General features: G+C 29.7%; 1 protein-coding gene and 1 pseudogene across 2 annotated transcripts; both read right to left on the reverse strand.

Moving 5' to 3' along the window:
• Positions 1 to 3320: 3320 nt before the first annotated feature.
• Positions 3321 to 5803, reverse strand: LOC110419501 (Tetratricopeptide repeat (TPR)-like superfamily protein). 2 transcript variants are annotated; one of them, XM_021432579.2, is made up of 2 exons: positions 4132 to 5803; positions 3321 to 3691 (listed from the first exon to the last, which is right to left on the reverse strand). In XM_021432579.2, the coding sequence occupies exons 1-2, from the start codon at positions 5751 to 5753 to the stop codon at positions 3328 to 3330; spliced, it is 1986 nt and encodes a 661-aa protein (XP_021288254.1). In that variant the 5' UTR covers positions 5754 to 5803; the 3' UTR covers positions 3321 to 3327. The 2 variants fall into 2 exon arrangements, with proteins under 2 accessions (XP_021288254.1, XP_021288255.1); XM_021432580.1 differs by having other exon boundaries at positions 3560 to 3691; positions 4128 to 5803.
• Positions 5804 to 7750: 1947 nt separating this feature from the next.
• LOC149526968 (small nucleolar RNA snoR8a) lies at positions 7751 to 7850 on the reverse strand (annotated as a pseudogene).
• Between the last annotated feature and the right edge of the window lie 2699 nt (positions 7851 to 10549).

Consider the following 10549-nt stretch of genomic DNA (forward strand, 5'->3'; position numbering starts at 1 on the left):
TAGACTTAAACCATAGACGGTTTCTAATTGTAGCATCTCCATGGATGGATTATATGGTATGTAATTTATAATGACAACTAAGGACAGATTCTTTTTCTACCTTAAATGGAAAGATGGGACAACAATTGTATGCATATCATATTGCATCACTAAATATACTTGTCCAAATGGCAAAGCCTAGTCGACATATGGAAAAGCCTAAAGTGTAAAGAAATGAACTCATTTTTTTTCTAGTTCTCTTATATTTTCTTTTACATCTTCACAGAATTTATATATATATATATATATATATATATATATTCACTTTGAGATGTGGAATGATATAAACAATAAATAAGCAACATAAATTTCCATAATCAACATGAAACTAAGCATTGATTCTAGAAAAGATAGCTGATAACCATTTGCCAATGCTGATCACTTGCCACTGAAAACCAGCATGGTTCATTAGTAATTCTCATTGGAAATTCACCAACAATTACATTCATGATTGATAAGTAATGGTTTATCATCTGTGATTGTGACCACAGATCAACCCACTCATTCTCGACCGTAATCAAATGTCCTATTATATTCGCCAATCATCTTCTGCAAACCACTGTCCTATGACCATAACAAAATAAATAAAAGCATATGAATGTTTTTCATGAAAATAAGCACCAAAAAGTTTATAGAGTTTGGAAAGTAATTTTCCTTTCTGCAGAATGGGTAGAGTAAATGTATTAAAAAAAGAATTTTGAAATCTTAGAAGTAGAAATAGAATAACTTTATCAAAGTTCCATCATTTAATATTGCTGATGGAATACTCAAAGTCATAATGTTTTTGAATCCCTCATTAAAAAGATTGCCCTTTGCTAAACTATTCAACTGCTCTTCTTGTTTCCAATTTCTATATAAGTTGCCAAAGCATCTTATATTGCCTGGTTAGTGGTCACTCACAGTTGAATCATACCAAATCTATTCAGAAACTGAATAATGTAAAATGATCCACCACTCTATCTATCCGTTTTATGTGCACCTTATTTCCATAAATCCTAGTAGTAAAACATAGAAGGAAAATTGTTTCTACTGTTCCTTATTATGAATAGGTATTTACCCAAATCAAGAGCTACCAATAAGACAAGCAAAACAACAAGAAATACCTAATCAGTAGACATGAGAAAGAGCCCACTCAAAGGATATGAGAACTATCAACTCAAGGAATTGTATAGTCTTGAGGGCTTCAACAATGCTTTCTAGTCTTTCTCCAAATTCTATCTCTAGAACAAGAGCTGACAGTGATGGAATGGGCACTTCCTCAAGAAATTAGAACCAAAAATTACCTGTAACCATGAATATATAAATTAGTTGAAACATAGAGTTCACACATCTTAGTACTTAAGAAACTAAGTGAGAACATCAAACCAACATAGAACTATGAGCAAGAAGCCCATAAAGAGCCATAAAACAAAGTCAGAAGATAGAGCCAATCATTTAATTTATTATGCTTCAGGGAATGGTCATGATGTACAGTCAATAGAAGTAGAGCACTAAATAACTGGTAGAGTACTTGAGCAATTGCTCATTTAACCATGAGAAGTGCTAAGATAAGTAAAATGTTTAGAAAGCTCTAAGCACCAGCAATAAAGTTCATCGATGCTTAACCCTGTGTAGTCAGGGCATTAAATCCCTTATAAATTGAACGTTTGATACTCTGATTCAGAATTTTTTGACTTTGTTATGTTTCTCTACATTTCTACATATAGCTTGATTAGGACACAGAGCTCCACTTTCTTGGCCTTTTTTTTTATTCTAAATAATGGGAAGTACTTGCATTTGTCCGAACTTCACAGAACTCATTTTAGTTTCCAAGCATTTTAATAGTATCCTAATCACAGATAGAAGTTTGTGTCTGGGGCCAGTAGGGGGGTGTGGGTAGGGTTGCGAAAAGGCAAATTCAAAGTGGAAACCATGAGGAAGAAAGGTTTCAGTTATAAATACTTAGTTAATCAAGTTCTGCCTTTGATTGTATACTCCACTGAATAGACATAATTTATCACACAAACATAGGCTATGTGCATAATTATGTAAGGTTTGAATTTTTCTTTCTTTTCGCCGCACAAGCATGCAAACACGTGTGACTATGTGCATGTACGTGCAAATGTGAATTTACATGAGCATGCGTTATATTCATGCATACACATGCATGGATGCACACACATATGCTGAGAGAGATTATTGGTGGGCATTTTAATACTGAGGAAAATGGAAAAAGGGAAAGTTCATAATTCAGTATATTTGGAAGCAGTTTACAAAGACATACCAATAATGTATTTCTACCATTATCCAACTCCATGGCTTCTTTTGTTTGATGGCCTAGTTTAATAGGTGCATTGTGAGAAGCTATAATCCAAATGAAAGGCAAGACTTAATCCAAGTGTTTAGAATCACACCATTAGTTTTAGCAGGTATTTTGTAAGAGGAGGGCAATCATCTTTAGATAAGATAACAACCACTTAATCAACAAAGTTTCTCCTGTCTAGTGCGTGCTTTTAGAAATGCAGTTATCTGTTACTAATGACATTTATTCCAGTGCATCTTGTGGTTACTGGAAAATCTTTCTTTTAAATAAGCAAAATCTCCCATTTAGAAACTGATCAGAAGCAGCTCAACTTTCTCAAGAATATGTATTTCCATTTAAGAAAACAAAAAATGGTGAGGTTTGAAGCATACCTATCTCTTTCCACTCACTTTGCATTTACAACTGGCTTATCTCTTAGGCAGAGGTTTTTGTCCAAACAGCTTTGTCTAATCTGTTTCTCACATATCTGATGCTCACCTTTCAATTTCATATTTTATTTCCTATAACTTCTTCCCCAATTCAGTGCATCATCTCCCTTCCAGATTCATTACAAAAACTACACTGTTTCAAGCAACAATAGAACAATCTAACCACTTGCAACCACTAGTAATCTCTACAAGAACAAGAAACTTCTAGGAAACCATGAAAACAAATTGGATATCTGGGAATTATTTCTCTCATTCCCGCATTTGACAAGAGCTTCATTGTTGTGTGACAATCAGGGCAGGCTCTCAAATATTTCTTCACCGTAATTGAAGCTAATTTTAGTGAGCTAATAAGTCCAAAAGTCATTGCTAACTTTTCACTGTGATAAATCATAACTGAGCCCGTTTTGGGTTTTGCTTCAGTTGTACTAGAAGCAGTCCTCTCAGCAACATAACCAAATTTCCTTACCTTCTCAAAAATTTCTTCCAACCTTGATAAATTACTTGATTCATAGGGTGAGATATATCAACCACAGCAAAGGAATGAACTACATTTCCAACTTAAATCCAACTTAGACCAGGTTCCTTCTTCACCCCTTGTCGTCGCATCATTTCTCTGACACTTGCAGCCAATGGTTCTACTGCAGCATCAGCATAGATGCTGTAAAGAAGAACATAAGATGCAGCCTCTTGGGGTTCAAGTTCAATTACTTTCCTTGCAGCATGTTTTGCTGTTACCATGTCCTTATAAACCCTGCAAGCACTCAACAAGGCTCGCCATATTACTGCATTATCCTTGAAACATGAGGTAAGGATGAAATTTTCAGCCTCTGCAAGCCTTCCAGCACGACCAAAGAGGTCAACAACACAGCAATAGTGCTCTGCACTGGTTTCAACTGCATAATGCTTCATGCTTTCAAAGTATCTGCAATTGCTCAAAAGGAAAAATCAAACAGTTATAATGAATAAAAGCCAAGAAATAGTCTGCTTGCACAGCAGCTCTCAAAGGACAAACAGAATGCTTATGGGAGACATAAGCAGTTTAAAAACACATAACAGAAAAGAGGATGCTAAGACTCCAAAAATAACGCATATATTTACATGTTATCTGTCATCCCCCTAATATGAAGTGCTATTGTATATAAATTAATTCAGTCTCCAGCTTACAAAATTTAGTTCTTCCTTTAGGTCCAAATACTGACAAATTCACACTGCAAATATTAAGTAGCATGTAGCTCTAGATTTGATTTGGTCTTGGAATTTGTGGATGCAACCCGCCCCAATGACCCCTCACATGCACATGCACACAAATCATATGTACAAATGCACTTAGAAATCATAGAAGGCAGGGCTTTATTGACCTACTGTAATCCTTCTTCAACAAGCCCTCCATAACTGCAGGCACATAGAACTCCTATGAATGTAATATGATTAGGCGCAACCCCATGTTCCTTCATCAACCCAAAGAGTTTCAAAGCATCCCTAGCACATCCATGTTGTGCATAGCTACAGATCATAACTGACCAAGAAACCACATCTGGATTTTCTGTCTCTTGAAATGTCAGATCAGCAGAGCCTATGTCACCACAATTTGCATACATGCAAAGCTGTGAGTTTTGAACAATTCTGAACTTTCCAAGGCCACTTCTTATGGCATGTCCATGAACTTGCTCACCCAATCTTGCTGTTGCTGAATCTGCACAAGCACTAAACATGTTCGAAATAATAAACTCATCTGGTCTTCCTCCAGATGCCAGCAGTTCATGAAACAGATAAAATGCACTTTCAAATTGCCCATTCTGTACATGACCAGCAATCATGGATGTCCACAAGACAATATCTTGCTTGGGAGTTGATCTGAAACATTTCAAACTATCTTCAGTTGATCCCATCAGTGAATACAGTTCAATAAGTGCACTTCCAATGAACTCATCATACTGCAAGTTATACTTGCATATTTGTGCATGAATTTGCTTGCCATAGTCAAAATCTTCAACAGCATTACAAGCTTTAAGCATGCTTGAGAATGTAAATTTTGAGGGCTTCAGTCCTTGCCTTTTTAGCTCAGAGAAAAGGCTGCAGGCTTCATTTGGACATTCCTTGCTAACACTTTCTGCTTCTATAAATCCAGATATCATGGCATTATACATGACAATATTACGGTCAGGCATGGTTTCAAAAATTTTGATAGCGCTATTAACTTCTCCTTTTTTCGCATACATATCAAGCAATGCCGTCCCAACAACAATATCAACATCCAATCCAAGTTTGATTATACATCCATGAAGCATTTCCCCACATGTTCTCCCAATGTCAATGATTGTACAACATGCCTTCAAAACACTTCCCATCGTATAACTATTCAAATTCAACCCGTTTCGATGCATGTTTATCAATAGTTTCAACATCTCTTCATTTCCATTCATAGCAACATAACCTGCAATCAATGTGTTCCATGAAACCTCATCTAACTCCTTAGAATTCTCAAACAGAAACCTCGCTTGATCAAGACATCCACATTTGCAATACATATCAATTAACGAGTTGGTCAAAAATGTTTTCTCAACCAATCCACTTACCACAATCAAGCCATGAATTAACTTCCCTAGTTCAAGATCCCCAGTTTGAGCACACGCATTTAGAGCACCCGCATAAGTGAATTTATCAAGTTTCAAACATGATTTTCTAGCTTCAAGAAACCATTGCATAGCTTTATCAAAAGCACCCATCTGCGTATACCCAGAAATCAAAGAATTATACGAAACCAGATTTGGTGTAGACATTCTGTCAAACAGTCGGTGAGCTATATCCATTTCACCAGCTTTGCAGTACATATTTACCAGATTGTTTAGTAAAAAAAGGCATGGCTTGAAAGCAGATTTGATGATGTGGGCATGGGCAAGTTTACCATGGAGGAAACAACCGGACTTGGTGGATTGTTGGACGAGCTTTGTGTAGATAACAGAGTCCAAAGGCTCAACTAACATGGCGCAACTCTCTGTTCCGCAGACCTCCTGCTACGGGGTTAGCACCAAAATTTGCCCCTCGTGCCGCAGGCTTGCTATTAGGCGAGGCTACTCCGGTCCAACCGCACCGCAGGCTTGCTATTAGGACAAGGGTCAAGGGGTCCACTGGACCAAACGAATTGGACCTCTTTTTCTCTTCATTAATTTATTATTATTATTATCTTATATGGGAGTGATGAAAACATCCTTGCACAAAATTTAACGTTTTTCTTTTAATATAATTAATAAAATTAGATGATAAATACCTATAATATTATTAATTAATAAAGGTAGACATAAGAATAAAAATATATATAGTTCTATTGTATTTAATGTATAAATATTTAAATAAATAACCATGAAAATATAATCAAGTTGTTTATATATAGATAAATATTTAAAATTATCTACATAATTAATTATGTAAAAGTATAAATAAATAAATGAGTAAATCAATATATTTAACTTCAGTTAAATAATAATAATTTTGATATAAAAATTTATTTTATTAACTTTATAAATGTGAAATATGCTATAAAATTATATAATATACCAACTTATTTCTAATGTACTTAATGGTCAACTTGTATTATGTTATTTTTGTAAAATGTTAAAACAAATATCAATTGGTAATACTTGTTTTTCTATGAAGTCAACATTTAAAAAAACACTTTAATATGTTGAAATATCTAAATAAAATAAATTTGAAAACAAAAAGATTAAAATGAAATTTTGATTATTGCATTTAAAATTTTTTGAAAAATAAAATTATACATCAGTCACATACAAAAATGAAATCAAACAAATAACATATTTATAATATAAACATAAAAAAAATTAAATGATCAAAATACCTACCAAGTCCCTACAATTATACATTTTGTCCAATTTAATCACTGTATTAAAAATCAAAATAATTTAATCCATTGATTTTGAAAATTGTTTTAAGTTAATCCTTTCTCTTAACAGTATCCAATTTTACCATTAAAAATAATGACATGACATAATGTTGACATGGTACATTTTGATAACTTGGCACCAACATGATGACATGATAATGTTGCATGGCATTGACATGATGATATGGCAATACTACTATAGCACTAACATGCTAACGTGTCAATGTCCAATGATAATGCTGACATGACAAATCGATAAAAAAATTTTAAAAATATTTATGCCACGTTATAATGACTAAATTGAATAAAAATATATAATATAGGAATTAAATTGATAAAATTAAGATGTTTAGGGATTAAATTGAAAAAATATTTAAAAAATATAAATTTTTGAATAAATGATACATATACTTATTAATAAACCAAATGATATCTAAGGGTAAAAAACTTATAGTGCTAAAATTATTTATAAATATTTTCTTACTGGAATTTTTTATTTCAAAATAGATATATCATTTTATTTTCTTTGTAAAAATTAAATTCGAATTCCCCTTCTATAAAAAAAAATTTCAATACTTTTAAAAAGGTTCATACCTAAAATCAGATTTGGATAAATAACTTGCATTATGTTGAATAAAATAATATAAAAAGATTAAATAAATCTTTTTTCTATTTACAACTGTATAAAATTTTGAAATTTATATTTTAATTTGACTTAGGTTTTAATTTAAGTTGAACCCAAATTGACAAAATAAGTTGATTTGGCTACAGCTTTCACATTTTATAAATACTCATTCTTTTGGAATTATTCATTTTTACCTAATTTACCTTTTATTTCTTATAAAATGATTTTATTTAAATTCAAAAATCACAATCAAATTCTGTTAAATTTAAATTATTAATTTGGCTCTATAGAAAATTCGTAAATATAAAACAAAATGATATAAATAGTTATAATTATATTAACTTTATCAGCTATAAATGTAGTCTTTAATCCAGAAAATTTCAACATAAAAAATGTAACTTGAAATATTAAGCAAAATAAAAATGTAAAAAATAAACAAAAAATTAAAAGAGTGGAGTATTTCAGATTCTATGAGTGTAATAAGAGATCTGTCATACCCAAATTGAATTAAGCAAATCAGAATGAGAAATTATTTTTATAATCATCGTTAACTTCATAGTCATCAGAGAGCTGTTTAGTCTTTAAATTAAAAGAATTTAAGTAAAATCGAGAAACGTAAATCTGTTGTCATTGCCCTAATATCACAACAATTATTCGATGAATTAAACTTCTAATGATAAAAACAAAGATAAACAAAGAACATAAAAGAAGATTGAGGGGTGACCAAGGAAAAGAGTAACTACTGCCTTTTAAGATAACATATTTAAAATTTTTTTATATAAAAAGAGAATTCAAACTTAATTTTTGCAAAATAGCTAAACTAATGTACTTATTATGGAATCAAATAATCAAATAAGAAAATATTATATATTTTTCTTAACACCATAAATATTTTACATTTAAACATTTGACTTATTAATAAGTATATGTATCATTTACTTAAAGATTTATATTTTTCAAATATTTTTTAATTTAGTCTCTAAACATTTCAATTTTGTTCAATTTAATCATTGTACTATATATTTTGTTCAATTTATTCCTTAGACATGACATAGTCTTTTTTTTTTTTTGAAAATCTTTTTCTTGATATATCATATTAGCATTGTCACATGGCATTTACATGTCACTATGTTAGTGACATGTCAGCATTATCACATCATCATGTCAATGTGCCACATCATCACAACGGTGCCATGTGGTATTACCACATTATCAAAATATGACACGTTAATGTTGACATCATCACATTTAACGACAAAATAAAATGTCACTAGGGGAAAAGATTAAATTGGAGTAATTTTCAAATTAAGAAATTAAATTATTTCGATTTTGAGTATAGGGATTAAATTGGATAAAATATATGAGTACAAGGACTTGGTGAGTATTTTAATCAAAATTAAATCAAATTGTACAACATACATATGAATTTTATTTTAAAATTTTTCTTCGATCAATACAAAATATAATTAAAGTTAACATGTAGAATAAGAAAGTTCCTTCTTAATAATTCAATTATTCACGTTAAGGAAAAAGAGGAAGAAGAAGAAGAAGGCGGAGGGGACACATTCTGCTTGTTTGTTTACCTAACAATTCCTGCTCTTTCAATTGACTACCTCTTTAAATAATATTAATAATATTATATTATATTGTAATATTATTAAGGGTCTGTTTGGTAATAAAAAAATGATTTGTTGAAGAAAATTTTTTTGTGTAAAATATTTTACAGGAAAATTTAATGTTTTCTTTTATTTGGATAAATTATCGAAAATATTTTCTGTTGTTTGAATCATTTTATGAAAAATATTTTTCATCATTGTAGAGTTATTTAGGTGTTAAAATAATAAATAGGAGTTGATTACATAACAATATTGATATTTGATTTTCACTTATTTAAGATCAAAATTAAGAATGGAAATGAAAATGGATAAAATTAATAATGATATTTTTCAAAGCATTTAACTATATATCTATAATGAAAATAAACTATAATTTTCAAAAACGTTTCCATCTTATCACTTTTTTATCATAATTATAAAAATTTAAATATTCATTAATTATGTAAGATATCTAAAGCTTATACTTATAAATATGTATTCATTAAATGATGATCATTGAAATATTTTTATTATAATTATTAGTAAGATTTAAACTTCTTAATTATAAATAAAAAATTTAATTGTATTGAATGGTTTCATTAAAAAAATATTTTTTGATTTTAATAGTGTTGTATAATTTAAATATTAATATTTTAAATTAATTTTTGAAAGGTAAATATTAATATTTTTATTTTTTAAATATTTTAAATTAAATATTAATATTCATCAAATTTATACTCATAAACTTAGTATATTTTATTAACCTTATTGACTAGTAAAATATTTTATATTTAAAATTAATTTTCCATCTTTTAAATAAATATAAATCATAAAAATATTTTTTTAAAAATATTTTACTGCTATACAAACGGACCCTAAGTCATTATATGGATTCATTCGCATCTATAACGTATATAAAAATAAAATCCAAAACTGAGATATACTCATGTTGTGGTATTGTAAAGCTGCCATATGGCAAGCTTTGAAAATTAAAGAACGCACGTCTTTGACTTTTTCAAAAAAAGAACAATTGAATTTAACCGACAAGTATTATTCCGTATTTACTGACGGTATCCACTGCCGGAGATTCAAAATTTTTTAAACTCCATACCATAACGACGTAATCCCCACACAACATAACTTTTTTACTTCTTTTCTTTTTTTCCACATTACCCTTTTTCCCCAAAAGTGATCTTTTATTCCCATTGAACCCATCAAGCTATAATTTCTAGAAATGAATAAATGAGTGAATTGGATAGTTTGGTAAATTATATTTAAAGATCAAATAAATCAATCATTTTTTAAAAATTAATCAAAATCAATCAAATATAAAGAAAGATCAAACCAACAAAACATATAATTAATTTTGTTAGTTTGATTTTAGACCAATAAATTAAAATTTTATTACTTTTTCTTACAAATTATAATATTAAAACTTATAAACTTGATAATACACCAATCAATGAGCCAAATGCTCAGATGCATGATATAATGATATAATGATATATGATATAACTTATATATTATAATATTTTATATCAAAATTTGTATAAATAATAACTAACTATAAACAATATATTTTAATATCTAAGTGATAGCCAATAAAATTATTAAGTGTAATCATATAAATAAAGTTTATTATAAGTTATAATAATGCTT

The sequence above is a fragment of the Theobroma umbraticum genome, unplaced genomic scaffold, assembly GCF_002168275.2.
Source record: "Theobroma umbraticum cultivar Fairchild unplaced genomic scaffold, ASM216827v3 scaffold_67.0, whole genome shotgun sequence".
NCBI lineage: Eukaryota > Viridiplantae > Streptophyta > Magnoliopsida > Malvales > Malvaceae > Theobroma > Theobroma umbraticum.

What these genes read in the sequence shown, in the direction of transcription:
- LOC110419501 (XM_021432579.2), bottom strand. Translation starts at nt 5,753, where the DNA reads ATGTTAGTTGAGCCTTTGGACTCTGTTATCTACACAAAGCTCGTCCAA. An exon ending in CTTGTTGAAGAAGGATTACA is followed by an intron (nt 3,692 to 4,131) that starts GTAGGTCAATAA and finishes GAGCAATTGCAG; the next exon opens with ATACTTTGAAAGCATGAAGC.